This window comes from Chiloscyllium plagiosum, chromosome 15 (assembly GCF_004010195.1).
Source record: "Chiloscyllium plagiosum isolate BGI_BamShark_2017 chromosome 15, ASM401019v2, whole genome shotgun sequence".
Lineage (NCBI taxonomy): Eukaryota > Metazoa > Chordata > Chondrichthyes > Orectolobiformes > Hemiscylliidae > Chiloscyllium > Chiloscyllium plagiosum.
The window spans coordinates 28,820,638-28,836,732 of NC_057724.1; the positions used below are offsets into that span (position 1 = coordinate 28,820,638).

At 40.6% G+C, this 16,095-nt stretch overlaps 1 protein-coding gene across 3 annotated transcripts in view; it reads right to left on the minus strand.

The window, feature by feature from the left end:
- Nucleotides 1-16,095, minus strand: part of sytl4 (synaptotagmin-like 4) — an 83,291-nt gene that overhangs the window by 34,602 nt on the left and 32,594 nt on the right. The window contains exons 1-6 of one of the 3 annotated variants that reach the window (XM_043704569.1): nucleotides 15,733-15,810; nucleotides 12,933-13,069; nucleotides 12,614-12,793; nucleotides 3,439-3,654; nucleotides 2,286-2,395; nucleotides 1,130-1,250 (exon numbers count right to left, since the gene is read on the minus strand). In XM_043704569.1, coding sequence (XP_043560504.1) covers nucleotides 1,130-1,250; nucleotides 2,286-2,395; nucleotides 3,439-3,654; nucleotides 12,614-12,732 — 566 coding nt within the window. In that variant the 5' untranslated portion in view covers nucleotides 12,733-12,793; nucleotides 12,933-13,069; nucleotides 15,733-15,810. Of the gene's footprint in view, nucleotides 1-1,129; nucleotides 1,251-2,285; nucleotides 2,396-3,438; nucleotides 3,655-12,613; nucleotides 12,794-12,932; nucleotides 13,070-15,732; nucleotides 15,811-16,095 lie in introns of those variants that run through there. The other 2 variants (XM_043704567.1, XM_043704566.1) reach the window with 2 other exon arrangements.

A 16,095-nucleotide genomic window follows, 5' to 3' on the forward strand; every position in this document is an offset into this window, starting at 1 on the left:
CAATGTATTTGCTCTTTTCCTTCTTCTAATCTTGGTAGTGCCCTATACTTTCTTATTTGCCCTTCACTGTCATGTCTCAAGAACAAAATAAGCAAGGTTTGTGAAATGTAGGCATTGCCTCTAAGCCAACCTTTGCTATCCATTCCTAATTGCTGATGAGATAATGATGGGGAGCTGCCTTCTTGAACCACTGCAGTCTGTATGGGGTAGACACATGCACAATGCTATTAGGGAGCGAGTTCAAGAATTTAATCTAGTAACAGTGAAGAAACAGTGATTTATTTCCAAGTCAGGATGGTGGCTTAGAGGGAAACTTGCAGGTGGGGGTCTTCCCATGTATCTGTTGTTCTTGTCTCGGTGATAGATCTCAAGTTTGGAAGGTGCTGTCGAAGGAGGCTTGAAACAGCAATATAGAAATGCACATTTACGTTCTGGGGATGCAGCTTCAAATCCAACCAAAGCAAATGCTATTAATAAACCTAGAACTAAAAGTTAGCCACAATGATAGTGATCAACTGTCATCAAAAACATCTCGTTCACTCATGTCCTTTAGGGAAGGAAATCTGACCTACAGCAATGTGGCTGTTTCTTAACTGTCCTCTGAAATAGCCAAGTCACTCATTTCTACCATATCTCTGCAAAAATAATTAAAATGGAAACTAGACTAAAAAACAAAATCAATGATACAAAAATAAATTTCAACTATTGTTCTATCAGATTGGATAGTCAGGGGTTGTTTTCTTGATGCAGTGAAGTTTGAGAGGGGATCAGATCAAGGTGTGGAAGATTATGAAGGGTGCTGGGCAGGAAAGCACTTTTTCCATTATTTAAGAGGGTCAATATCTGGTGGAAAATAGAATTAAGACTAGAGATAGAGATAGAGACTCAGAGGAGAATTGTGAAGAAAAGATTTTGCCTGAATGTGTTGGTGAGTCTTGGGCTCGTTTCCTGAAAGAGTGACTGAGTCAGAAACTCTTGAAACATTCACTTGCATCGCATAGCCTCCAAGAGCCAGAAAATAAGATTAATGCAGTCAGATCTTTATTGACAAGCCTGGGCACTGTAGCCCAAATGCCCTCCTTTCTGTTCTGTAAACATCTGGATTTTATGAATTTATGATCACACTCACCTGGAAACTCTACTTTCATCCTGAGAGGTCTTCTGCCTTCCCTGTGCAGCGATATTTGCATTTGCATCATTGGCCAATGCCTTCTGTAGCAATGCCTGTCCTGTTGTCTCTCGCTTATTTACTGTACAGTAAAAGAAATATTAGGTGGCATTCAGGAATTTTTAAAGGATGTTATTCCAGTCCTTCTCCAACCTCTCTGTTCCATCACATCAATAACTGTGTTATGCATCAGTAAATGGGAAAGCCAAATTTTAATCACTGTCTGCAGAAAAATAAATATCCTTCCACACTAACAAAAAAAATGATTACACCTTATGAGCATCTTCATATAGTAAAATCTGGGGGTGGGCTAACTCCATCAACTGGATGGCTGGTTTGTGATGCAAAGTCGTGCAGGGTGGGTTCAATGAAGGAACCATGAAGGACTCTCCTTCTCAACCTCTCCCCCACCAGTTATCTTTCTGTAATGAGAGAGAAGCCCTGTAGTCCGCAAAAACTGTAGAGACTTTACTTATATAGTAAAACATGAGGTGTTTTACAGCAAGAGTCAACAATGAAAGTTTGACACTGACTCACGGAAGGAGGTATCAGTTTCAGTCGACCAAAAGCTGAACCAAAAAGAGTTTTCAGGAGTTTTTTGAAAGAAGCAAAGAAAGGCAGCAGGATTTAAGGAGAAAATTCAGGAAACTGAAAGAGACCAGACTGGGAGAAACACAGGGTTGTGAGCATTGAAAGGTATGAGTATGGCTTTGGAAAAATTAGAAACTAACATTGAGAATTTTGATACTGGAGAATATCCGGATTGAGGGCCAATATAGATCAGCAAACACAAAGTTGATGGGTGAATGGGGCTTCATGGGAGTTAAGATACAGGTAGTAGAATATTAGATAACCACCATTTTATGGATGATGCGAGTTGGGAGGCAAGCCAGGAGATCATTGTAATTGTGAGTTTAGAAGTAACAAAGGCATATGAGAATTTCAGCAAAAGATCAGCTGAAGTGGAGAGGGAGACAGTCAACGTAACTGTAGGAATGGGAACAGCAATCGGGTTGACAACACCACTCAGGGCCATACAGAATTTCAAAGTAACATGTATCCTTTATTTCACTGAATGTATAGCTTTATTCAAAACATTCAAAACTCTGGTACTTACAGGCATATTTCCTCTTTAATGATGCTCTGATTATATCGCTACCAAAATCAGTACTGTGCCTTTTTGCTCGGTATTCAAAGAACCAATCTCCAGTTTGTTTCTTTAGTTTTCTGGTGAAGAACATGTAAGATTTAATCTGGGCTGTACTTTTAAACTGAAACCATTCTTACTGATATTGGATAAAACTCTTAACATCAATTCTCTCTTTCAGCTCTAAAATTTATCTTCACTAAAGCTGGTAAAGCATAGATCATACTGACGTTGGGTAATGCATTTAAGCGTCTTCCCAAAGCCTTTCATTAAATAGCTCTTGGGTGGCTTGCTAGGGGTAAGCCTCCAATTCTGTCAATAATTAAACTCATGTAAATCAAATGAAAAACTCAGGGACGATAGGACCTTCAGAATCAATATACTCCAAGCAAGCAAAGACAAAGACATTCTCTCTTCTATTCCTATCACTTGTCAATAGTTTATAATTTCATTATCAATGCACACATTGTTATCCACATTTTTCAATTAATTTTATGAATTCCTACTCTTGGACACAGCAACGATCCTCCTCCACATGCTTTCTTAGTAATTGCTTCCAGAAGTTAAGGCTCCTCTAGTAGGATTATAATTTCATAAAATTGTTGCTGAAAAATTCACCAGATTCCAACATTAGGGCTTTCAGAAAGAATCGTGCCTTTTGTGCATCTGAATTTCTCCATCCATCTCATTGTTGTACCTTTCTCTGTTCAGAAGAGGAGTTTAAAAGAGTCTCAAAACTTTAGGTTTGGTCAAATCGCCCAAGTTCAATTTTGTTGACTTTCCAGCAGTTTTAGTTTGAAATATGTGACACTTTTTGATCAAAGTACTCCTCCAACATATAAATTTGAAAAGTCCTTTTTTGATCTTCTTAGTAAAATAGGAAACTGCTTAACCCAAAGTAAACCCACCATTTCAGGACGTTTCTTCTGGGTGACTTGTGGGGAAAAATTTGGAATGTCATGCACCCAGCAGCAGTCCTATTCATTGCAGAGACAGCCCTGACACAGAGGCACTCATCCCAGTAAAGCACATCCCCCAGTTTGGCATGTCATATGTAGAAAATATCATCCCCAGGTTTTACCATCCTTCAAACAAAATGCTACTCAGTAAAAGTCACACTCACTCCTCCGTGATGCACACATTGCATTTCCATCTTCCATCTACATCTGCAACACCACATTCCTTACACACCAGGTGGTTACACTGCTTGCACACATTTCCACTCTTAACAAAGCGACCAAGTGTGTTCTGACATCGGGCACAGGTCTTGACACTGTAATCCTGACTGCCACGTTTCGCTCCTTTACGCCGTATTTCCAGCAGCTCACTCTTCAGTTTTCTTCATAGCAAAAGAGAGAAAAAAAAATGTTCTTATGGGACTTTATCAGCACAAACCCTAAACTGAATCCCTTTCAAAAAAGGAGAATTGTAATGACCAATGTAGTTAATCACATCCATTGTTCCCAAACATTTTCCTGGTGAGACACTAATTTAATGCTCCACACTTTGTGGGGGCTCGGAGTAAGTTGGGGTGAGGGAAAGGCCTTCAATGATTGAGGTGGGTAGGAGCAGTGGTTGATAGGGAAGGTGTGGGATAAGGTTCAATGTGGTCAGAGTTGTTTAAACTACGATGTTTCCTAAAAATGAGATCTACCTTTTCACAACCTTTTTTGCAGCAGCAATTAAGCTCCAACGATCGCTCTGTTAGACCATGACCATAAGAAAAAAAGACATGAGGAATTAATGGGAACTCATGGCCATTTGTCTTCAGGCCAATCTGCCATTGCTGCCTCAGAGCTTGTGACTCCACAATTTCATTTCAGAAGCTGAATTACATTAATTCCTACTAAGTCTAACAGTTGAACCAGTCTTAGTGATTTGGTGGTTTTGCCCTCTGGATGTGGATGACTCAAGACTGCATGTACAGTCCAGCCAAAGCTGCCTTTTGATGGTTTTCGACCAACTTGAACTGCCTCAATTTGCATTCAAAAAAATCACAGAACTAAAACAGAACGGAGTGAGCTGGGTGAAGTCTCTCCAGGGACATAATTAATACAGACCACCTGTTGTAAGCAATCAGGAAGCTCAAAAGTACATGCACTTAACATGCACCTCCTGCTGACAAATTTAACAGCAATATCCTAACAGTCCATAGACTTCTAAACAGAGGGGCACAGCAAGGACACCAAAGCTCAAGACCAGGTTGGCCAAGAGGAGGCCAAATGTAACCTCCCACAGAGCTGACACATCAAAAGATGGAATTTCTCTTAAGGCTGGTGCAACCTTGCAAAGGTCAATATCAGCACAGATGCTTGAATTCACACTGATTTCTAAAAATGGACTTGGTCTAATCAGGTACAGAGTAATCAGTTCCCACAAAACAGAAACAGCTCTGTTTTGTCTCAGGTTTTCACAAAATACAAACAATATCTTCCTGAAAGGGGGGGCGGTGACAGTTCAGAACTTATTTGAAGACTTTATAGCAGTGAGTTAACTAAAGAATTTCTTGAATAGTGCTGGTCACTGTTCTGAGAGACAATTGTAAATTCATGCATTTTAATTGAAAGAGAGTTCCCAGAGACACTGAAACAGGTGTTCACTTTGACCCAACGTTTCTGGGGAAAAATGGGATTTTCTTCATTTATTTCACATCAAAAATAAATATGGAAGGAACTTCAATTTGGATACTGATTTAAACATGACTCTCCAAATGAAACTGATTTTGAATTAAAAAATAGGCTCATCCCATTCACGGTTATATGGATGAGTCATCCAGTGTTCCTTTCTGTTTATGTTTATCCAACCACATAATGCTGATAGTGTGTTTTCTGTCTCAAGTAGTATATTATATGTTGACTGAATTAATATCTGCTTGTTGCGTATAGAAATATTAGAGGCAGTGAAATTGGAATACACTGCCCTAATTCCTGGAAAAGAAAAAGTTGTCCATGCATGAAACAAGTTGCTTTTTTTTTATTCTTAATGCTACTTTTGACAACTTCTTCAATCCCATTGCTTAAGTGGACTGACATGCACATGGGAGAAATCAACAAAAAAAAAAGTCTGAAGACCTCTGATCTCAGTACAAGGAGCAGTAGCCCTGAACCATTCTTCCTGCTGTCTAGCATGATATCTACAATGCAGCCCAGTGCAATTATTTGAACTAAGAGCAATAGTAAGTCAATCAGTCCAGAGGTATGAGCCACCATTTGAGAAGATTATGACTGATCTGATTGCGACCTCAAATTCACTTTCCACTCCTTTACACTTTGACTCACTTGTTAGTCAAGAACGTTTAATTTTGCCTTAAAATATTCACAGGGGGATCCAAGATGGTGGCGATTTAAGAAGATTGCACTGCAGAGCTCCGCATCACAGCACAAGTGGGACGAACCTTCAACCCGTCCAAGCCGGACCATCATTATATCTTGGGTCTCTGGAAAGATTGTGGAGTCCCAAGAAACTTCTAAAAGTTAACTTACCTGGGATTCCTGCCATCCAGAAATGCCGAAGGGAGGAGCATCCAAGGCTGGGGGTGCAGCTCAGTCTGCAAGATCCTCAGACTCAATTGCATTCCAGGCCCTGGTGAACGAGCTTGTGAAATCTCACAAGATGCTGGGGGAACAGATTGAAGAGAAGCTGGCTCCAATCTCTCTCTCATACTGCAGAAGCATGAGCAGCAGCTGGGAGACCTGGAGAAGAGGACGGATGAGGTGGAGCACAGAGTCACAGCGGTGGAAACTGATGCCAGTTCATCAAAGGATAGGATCCAAGCCCTGGAGACGCAGGTCCGTAATTTGTGTGACCAAGTCGATGATCTTGAGAAAAGGGGCAGGAGAAAAAACATTCAGATCATTGGTCTGCCTAACGGTAAGGTGAGCAGCCTGCGGAATTTGTTGAGGACTGGCTGCTGAAACTCCTTGACTTGGAGGCTGGCATGAGAGGATTGAAGATAAGAGAGGGCTCACTGTGTCGCAGCGCAGAGATTGGATCTGGATCAACGTCCTCGTACTCACCTGGTGAAGTTCCATCATTACCGGGCTAAGGAGAGAGTCATGGAGGCTTCCAGAGTCCCGGGGAAGGATCCAAAGGTCCTAATTTACGAGGGCTCCAAGATCATGTTCTTTCAGGCCTTCTCAGCGGCAATGATCCAGATATGAAAATCTTACGAGGGTGTTAAGAGAAGACTGCGGGATCTTGGGATTCAGTACTCCCTGAGGTAGCCAGTGGTGCTTCAGTTCACCTTACATCAGAGAAGGCAAGAGACTTTTTTAAAAACATGTTTTTTTATCCATAGAATTGGTATTCTATGGTGTGTTTACTCTTTTCTGCTTGTGTTTGCGGTGAGACTCTAGCTGGGAGAAGTAAAGGTGGCTGAGATGGTTAGATGCCTATTTATGGGCAGTTTGGGATGGGTAGGTGCCCCCTCTGGGCAGGGGGTGAGTTCCCATATTCAACGCTGTTGGCGCTTTATATGTTGGTTTGTTTTTTGGTTTTCGTTGTTTTTAATTTGTAATAGTTTTGTGCATTTGTTAAATGTAGTGGTTTTAGTTTATGTGGCTTTCATATTTGGTGGATTATGTGACACTAAGGCTCAGCGATTTGTGGTTCGGGTTCCTCCTCTCTGGAATTTGAATGTTATTGCAGAAGGTTATGGCTAATGACTTGATTAAATGGTGTACCTGGAATATCAAGGGAAGTCACTCACCAATTAAGAGGAAGAAGGTACTCTTGAGTCTTAGAAAGAAGGTGGATATTGCTTTGTTACAGGAGACACATTAGATGACAAGGAGCACCTGAAATTACATCAGAATGGCTTTGACTGAGTTTATTTTTCATCATTTAATACCAGAGGTAGGGGAGTGGCTATTGTGGTGAGGAAGTATCTCCCATTTAAGTTGTTAGCATGTGTTAAAGACAAACAGGGTAGGTTTGTAATTCTTAAAGCCTTGATAAATGGGGAAGAACACGGTGTTTTAAATGTTTATTGGCCTCCAGCTTATCCCCTTAAATTTTTGGTAGATGCTTTTTCTAAACTGATAAGTCTAGAGGAGATTTTAACTGCTTCATGGATCCCACAGTAGACAGGTTGCCCAAAGGTCCCCCGATACCCTCTGTACAAACTAAACAGTTAGTGGTTCTGTGTGTGGAGTGAGAGTTGGAGGACATCTGGAGATGTCTCCATCCTACAGGCAGGGATTTTTCATTTTTCTCCAATCCACACAGATTGATTTTTTTCTGACCCGTGCGGTAACCCTGGATTTGGTGGCATCTTGTACGATTGGTAACATTACCATCTCTGATCATGCTCCAGTGTACTTTATGGTTAAGATTAAGGACATTATATGGATTTGAGGCACTGACAAATGGATCCCTTTATTGTCAAGGACAATAAGTTTGTGGAGTATTTCTCTCGGGAATTTCAGGCGTTCCTAGACATCAACTTAGGCTCAGTTGGTAGTTCATCTGTCCTCTGGGAAACTGAAATGCCTATGCTGGGGATTAGTTATTTCCTATTCCGCCAGTAGGAAGCGGTAGAAGGGTGAGCACCAACCAGTCTTGAAGCACAGTTGAAGGCAGCTGAGAAGGCTTACTTTGACACACCCTCATTGGTCAAACTACAGAGGATTATGACACTGCGGTCTGCACTAAATTCCGTGCTCACGCAGACGGCAAAGAAGGAGCTGGCTTTTGCAAAGCAAAGGTTTTACGAGCATGGTGACAAGCCAGGCAAATATTTAGCGTATCTCACCAGGAAAAGGAGTGCCCCACAATCCATTACAGCAATTAGAGAGAGGTTTGACGTTCCAGAGATTTTACTCTCAGTTATACCAATCCGAGGATTGCGAGAAGGGGCAGACCAAATGGAATTTTTTTTTTTTAGGGATCTGAAGCTCCTGGGTGTGACTCCCGAACAACAGTCCTTTCTCAATGCCCCATTATCAGAGCAAGAAGTGCAGGAAGCTGTGAGGCAGCTTCAGAGTGGAAAGGTGCCCAGTCCTGACGGACTTCCCAGTGAATTCTATAAGGTATTTATAAGTATATTGTCAGGCCCGATGCTGAATATGTTTAATGACTCATACAGTCATGATTGTCTCCCACCATCTCAGAGAGAGGCCAATATTTCACTTATCCTTAAAAAAGGGAAAGACCCAGAAGACTGTGCTTCATACAGGCCCATCTTGATCTTAAATGTGGACTTTAAAATCCCCTCGAAGTCTCACGTGTTAAGGCTAGAGACTGTGTTACCCAATATTGTTAAAGAGGATCAGAGGGGTTTCATAAAGGGTCACAGATCCTCCAATAATGTTAGCAGGCTGCTTAATGTAATTCAAGCATGTCAACAACAGTCAATACAGGGATTGGTAATTTCTCTAGATGCAGAGAAGGCATTTGACCGAGTTGAGTGGCCGTACCTTTTCTATATTCTGGAGTGGTTTGGTTTGGGCAAAGTCTTCATAAGATGGGTAAAGGTTCTCTATGGTGGCCCTCTTACGGTGGTCATCACCAAAGGGGTACGATCAAGCAATTTTAATATTTTTAGGGGCAGCTGGCAGGGCTGCCCCCTTTCACCATTGCTTTTTACATTGGTGATTGAACTATTGGCAGAGGTCATTCATGGGGATCCCAGTATGTCAGCTCCAGAAGTGGGGTCCAAATTACATAAGATCTTACTGTATGCAGACGATGTCCTAATTGTTTTGACAAATCCAGCAGTTTCAGTGCCTCGCCTGATACAATGCATTTGCGTGTTTGGTGCATTTTCAGAGTATAAGATTAATTTTGCGAAATCAGAGGCTATGCCTATGGGTGGTCTTACAAAGGAGCTAGGTCTGGAAGGCAAACACCAATTCCCATTTAGGTGCTCACAGGGGGGGTTTTGTATATTTGGGCATATTCATCACTCCAGTTCTGGATCGGCTATTCAAAGCCAATTTTATACAATTATTTGATAAAATTAAACAAGATCTTCAAAGATGGGAGGCACTTCCAGTCTCGTGGTTGAGTTGGATAGTGCTCATTAAGCTGAATATTCTCCCCTGTTTGCTGTACCCTATACGATGCTCCCCCTGCTTTTCAATAAGCAAACGGCTGGTTCAGCTCCTTTATCTGGCATTCTAAGCGGCCCCTTATTAAATTAGTTAAGCTGCAACTGCCTCACAGATTGGGGGCAGTGGACCTTCTGGAATTAAAAATTACCAATTAAGTTCGCTTTTGACCTACATGAGTGATTGGGTTTGTGGGGACCCTCTTTCAATATGGCTAGATATCGAAGCCTCCCAGGCAAGGTGCCCCCTTACCAGTTTGTTGTTTTTGGATAAGATGAGGATAGTTAGGGAATATTGCCATAACCCAATAGTCATCAATACTGTTAAAGCATGGAGGGCAGTTATGCAGAGGAAAAGCAATATTGGCAAAACATCTTCGTTTACATCTTTAGTGGGTATGCCGGGTTTTCAACCGGGGATGATAGATTCAGGATTTAAACGTTGGGCAGCTAGGGGTGTGTCTTGCATGGGCGATTTATTTGAGGGAGACGTAGTGATGTCCTTCAATCAGTTAGTACGGAAGTACAAGTTATCTAATAGAGACCTCTTTCGATTTTTTCAAGTTAGGGATTTTATTGAAAAAAAACTACACTTTTGACTGATCCCTACTAAGGGTGCTAAGGGTTTTTTAGATTAGATTAGATTACTTACAGTGTGGAAACAGGCCCTTCGGCCCAATAAGTCCACACCGCCCCGCCGAAGCGCAACCCACCCATACCCCTACATTTACCCCTTACCTAACACTACGGGCAATTTAGCATGGCCAATTCACCTGACCTGCACATCTTTGGACTGTGGGAGGAAACCGGAGCACCCGGAGGAAACCCACGCAGACACGGGGAGAACATGCAAACTCCACACAGTCAGTCGCCTGAGGCGGGAATTGAACCCGGGTCTCTGGCGCTGTGAGGAAGCAGTGCTAACCACTGTGCCACTTTCTGTTAGTACTTTATATCATCAATTAGGGGGTGCCCCCTCATTTGATTTTGATCGACTGTGCAGAGTGTGGGAGAGAGAGCTAGGTGCTGAGGTTTCCTCAGAGGCATTGGAGGATATTTGGGAGAATGCAAGGAAGATATCAACTTGTAATAGGACCCATGCTTTATAGTTGAAGATTCTCCACAAGGTCAACTTGGCTCCAGACTGTTTGTCAAAATTTAAACCAGGGGTATCTTCAGCATGTCCCAAGTGCAAGGTCTGTATGCGCGCTTTTACCCATTATCTCTGGTCTTGCGATAGGCTTCAAAACATATTGGAGTGCTGTGGTGGGCGCAATGGAGAGGATTTTGGGTTTAACGGGTGGAGAAGGACCCTATCTTTCTCCTTCTGGGCCTGTCCACTGTATTCCGTGCATACACGCATAAGAAAAAAGCTTTTCAATATTCCCACATTCTGTGCAAGAAAAAATATCTTGCTAGGTTCAGTATCCGAAAACCCCCTGGGCCTGTCAGGTTGATGGAAGATTGTTATGGAGCATATTCCCCTGGATTTACTCACAAATATGGTACACCACAAATCTCAGAATTTTTATAAGACATGGCAGCCCTTTTTTGGAATAGACTTATCTGCCACACTAATAAAGGTTTTTATATAGCTGTAACGATTGTGTTGTACTAGTCCAATATCCACAGAGGAAGAACTGTAAAAGTATTAGCATTTTGTTTGGCTGGGCTGAGTTATTACTATTTATTAGTTTGTTGCTGGTTATTATTTAATTATTTAGTTAAATAGCCAGTTTGGTTTTTTCTTATTCTATACTTTTCCATATATGTTTATACATTTGTATATGAGGGTGGGTTGGGTTTTTAAAAAACTTTTTTTGTATTGTTTTGAACTGTATTATCTTGTACTTGTAATATTTTTAAAAATCTATTTTTCCAATAAACATATATTAAAAAAAATTCATGGACTCTACCTCCATCACCATCCAGAGAAAGTAAGATTTCACACAACACCAGGTTATAGTCCAATGGGATTATTTGAAAACACTAGTTTTCAGAGCTCTGCTCCTTCATCAGGTGTTAGTGAGAGAGGAAGGCCTTATAAATTCTGTGTCTAAGGAAAAGATCAAAGGGTCATGCAACACATGAACAAATTGAACACACCTAAGATAGCTATTAAATCTTTAATCAGTGAGAATGGAGGCGCAGTTTTCAATTGATTAGTATGCAAATCCCAGAATTCCTTTCAAGTCACTGCACTGAGATAACTCAAGGTGACTTGAGTTTCTTTCTCAGGGCAGAAAGGAATTCTGAGATTTGCATATTAATCAATCAAAACCTGCACCTCCATTCTCACTGATTAAAGATTTAACAGCCATTTTAGGTGGGTTCAATTTGTTCACATGTGTTGTATGACCCTTTGAGTGTCTAAGGCCTTCCTCTCTCACTAACACCTGATGAAGGAGCAGAGCTCCGAAAGCTAGTGTTTTCAAATAATCCCATTGGACTATAACCTGGTGTGACCTCTCTTTGTCTACCCCAATGCAAAACCAGTACCTTCCCATCTGGAGGAAAGAATTTCACAGACTCACCACTCTCAGATAGAAAGCAACAATCAGTAATCTCTATATGAATGGGAATCACCATAATTCTAGTCTATACCATTGGAGGGAATATTGTCTCAGGATCTGTACTATTAATCCACATGTCATACACACAGTCCGTTCTGGTATAACGCAACAGTTGCATTCCTCTGCAACCTTGCACTTGTGGAAATCATGCTACGGAAAACCACTATAGAAAATCACACTGTGGAAAATTGCTATACCTGTTCAGTAGAAAGTTTGTGTTATCCAAAAAGCATCCACAAATTGTCAATCACATCAAAGCCAATTCATGTTGATAAAATGTGTGTTGTACCAGAATAATCTGTACAACAATGTTATAAAAGGCAATTTTTTTTCTATTAAATGTGTTTTGTCATTAAAAGGGTTGTCAAGAAAGACATGACTGAGTCAAATGGGACTAGTGTAGGTTTAGTTTTTTTTAAATTGGTGCAGACTTGATGGGCTGAATGGCTTCTTCTGTATGACTTGTACTCCATGATGCTATGGCAAAATGGAAATTATTAGTCAATTGTCATTCTTTCTTACTTACTTTCTTTTCTTATGGCTTAAAACAATGGATTAGAGGTTTCTTGAGTGCAGATTTTATGCAGAATGTCTCATGAAGTGATATCCCAAATGAAAGGATTTAGAAACAATTATATTCAGAACTTTTATTCAAACATCTTTCCTCCTCTCATTACCTTATTCGCTTTTCCTCATACGAACGCAACTTTTCATCTCGGATGAGAACCGTGATTATTGCTTCTTTTTCTTTATCTGTCAGGAATGACAAGTTGATCATCTCCATTTGTTTTGGCATAATAATGGATTCACCAAAGGTTTGATGCCTGTACAAACTGCAACAATGGTTTTCTTACAAACTGTGGGCAATGAAAGGAAATATCAGACGTTCAAAACTGAAACAGAGAATTGGACCATGAAGTTAAAACATTTGATATTAACAATAAATTGTTTTTAAATTAATCAGAAATTTGTAGACAATGCTGTTTGTTTACTTACCATTAATCGTTCTTAGTGATCTCTGTGTCAAACCTTTGGCTCACACAACTGTCCAGTGATTGTTGACCAGTCTGACATTGTGTTGACATCTACCATCTTCTGGAGGCAAACTTTCAAACATTTTACCAAAATGGATCCTAGAAATGAAACAAATCCAGAACGGAAAGTGAATGTAAATCACTGTAGTGAAAACTGAGCAAAAGCAAGGCGATCCTAATCCATGTAGTTTTCAGACTATTAAATTAAAGGCAGAATCAAATATAAGCTGCAATTATACTAATAAATTCAGAGAGATGGTACCTTGTACAAACCTTAATATTTTTCTGGAAGCAGTTATAATACTATAAGTAAAGGCAGTTAAATTGTGCCTTAAAGAAATCTGGTTAACTTGTAAACCAACTTCTGGAGCCAGCAGTGATTTCTGCAAGATACCCAACACACCCAGAGACCTTTAAATAAAATGTTTTGTATTCTGAATTTTCTTAAAATTTATAATCCACAATTCAGAATGTTTTTGGAAATACCCAAAGCCATAGCGAATTGTACTGGTTGGAGCAGATGTCTTGCCTAAAAGCTGCTCTGCAAACATTGAAACCTGTATTTTGGTTAATTTGAAGAATATACTCACTGCCATTTACTTTGATACAATACTGCCACAAATCATCACATTTACCCCATCCCCTACTCCTGCTCAGGTATTAAACTCAGTTCCAGTTCAGCGTTTTGATTTAAATTACTTTTGCCAGCTGTGAATGTCAAACACAAGAACAATGCACAATCAGTGCACTCAGGCTCTACCCCACCAACTGAGTTAAATACCTCAATCTCTCTTCCTGGTTACGCCCAGCCCGAGATTAGAATGTAGCAATCATTTTTAAGTAAAGACTTAAACAGATAGAGAATAGAGAAATAGAGGAAAGACATCAGTTTGCCCCACCTTTTATAAGCATCTTTGCTTATTTATTCTACATAGAACACTTCAACCAGTAGGTGCAACGAGCATAGCTAAGTACTTAGTGGGATGGGTAACTGCTACATCCTGAACAAACTCTTATCTTACAATGTTGGGAAGGGAAACTGCTTTACCAGTGCAACACAAAGACTATACCACCATTAAAAAGAGACCAATTTATAAGGATTTCCAATGATCACAACGAACTCAATTGCAGGCACCAAACAAATAAACGGTCATATAAAATGGAGTCTTTGTTTATTTATACTGAACAAAGTAATTGTTGTCAAAGTGCAAATGATTCCTCCCAACCGGTTTCTAAGTAGTGAGAGCATTGTTTTGGTGCACAGTACACAAATGGAAACTTAGTAAAAACTGACTTGCAGAGAAGTGAACTTGATAGACCCTGCAAACAGGCAGAGAGATTGTGACACCCAAATAATCAGGTCCTGTTGACTGCAACAAAAACAACAACTTTTTGCTTACTGCTGTCTTAAATTGTTTCAGCATTCAGTCAGTGCTAACAGAGCTATTGACTGGTTGGATGCCTACGAAAGCAAGAAGTATTATTAAAAACGAGCCTGCACTGCTTAAAGGGAAGGTACATTGCATCAGAAACAGGAAATGAATCTGACGTGTGAAAGGTTGAATAATGGAATATGAGCGAGCAAGAGTTTGAAAATTTTCAGAAGCTGAACTGTGTAACTCATCTCAAAACTGTGCATTCCAATATGTATACTATTTTGGACCCTAAACCACACCTGTGACATCCACTCAAAGGGCACTATTGGGCCAATTTTGTGCCAGTCAGGCCAAACTGGTAGAGTTATTTGTTTTTGCAATCTTAAATTACACTTATAAACTTCAGTACAGTGTGACTCCAGTTATGGGTAAAATACCCATTTTAGATGATTATAATTTGTAATGTTCTAAATTCATTTATTTAGTGATAGAGGCATCACTGACGAGGCTATTATTTATTAACCATCCCTAATTGTCCAAAAGGCATTTACAAATTAACTGCACTGCTGCAGGTCTGGAATCACTTGTAGGCCACACCAGGTAAGGATGGTTGTTTCCTTCCCTAAAGGACTTTACTGAACAAGATGAGTTTTTCTGATGATCAACATGGTCATTATTAGGTGAAATCCCATCTCCAGGACCTCCACATTTTGTGAAAGTTTAAACCTGTGAACATCAGATTTTGTTTTAAACCTATTTCAAATTCCACCATCTGCCATGGTGGGATATGAACCCAGATCCCCAGAACATTACTAAGGTCTCTGGTTAACAATATAACGATAATACCATTAGGCCATCACATCTTGTGTATGGATAGGTCTACAGAGCTAGAAATAGGGCTACTACATATTCAAACATGAAGGCTTCCAGATCATTTTCAATCTGCCATTTACACAAATCCCATCTGCCTTTCTAGAGTCAAATCTGCTTTATCCAAGTCCCAACACTGTTCTTGCTGAATTGCGTTTCCTCCCGAATAACAGGGAAAATGATTCAATGGGGTTACATAATCACATCTGCCTTTCCAATAGGACTTGATTGGGGACAGGAAGGGCTGACTCTGGACACAAGGGAATTTAGGTAGGGGTGGGCAGAATAAGAGGGGAGCCCAATAATAACACTAGTAATGGGTTGGACTCTTTGCTGCCAGGCAAAGGGAAAGACGGGAGGACATGGTGCTTTTATGGATAGGAAAATAGAAAGTACATCAGCTTCAGTACAAGGTTAGAAGCAAAGAAATATTTTGTATTCTAGAATTACCTCTGCAACATTTCTTAGTCTGCAATACATTATCTTGAATTAGCTTTCATTGTCACAAATACTCACTTGCACGAGTACAGTGAAAGCTTTACAAGCTGCCATTAACTGCGTCATCTTACGTACAAACGAACCTCAGCACAGAATGTTGGTACAAAGCAAAAGTATAGAGTAAGCAAGTTAAGGAGTTAAACATTACAGTCCTTCTTACTAAAATGTAGAAAAATGAAGAAACACAGTTAACGGATCAACATCACAGTCGAAAGTGGCTGGCGATGCTGGGCTTGCACCCCTCACAAGGGCTTTACCTCATCCCCACCTTCACCTCTGTGCTGCCTGCTCCCTCTCTCACCCACCACCTCCGTGCTGCCTGCTGCCCCCACTTCCCTCATCCCCTCCGTGCTGCCTGCTCCCTCTCTCATCCCCTCCGTG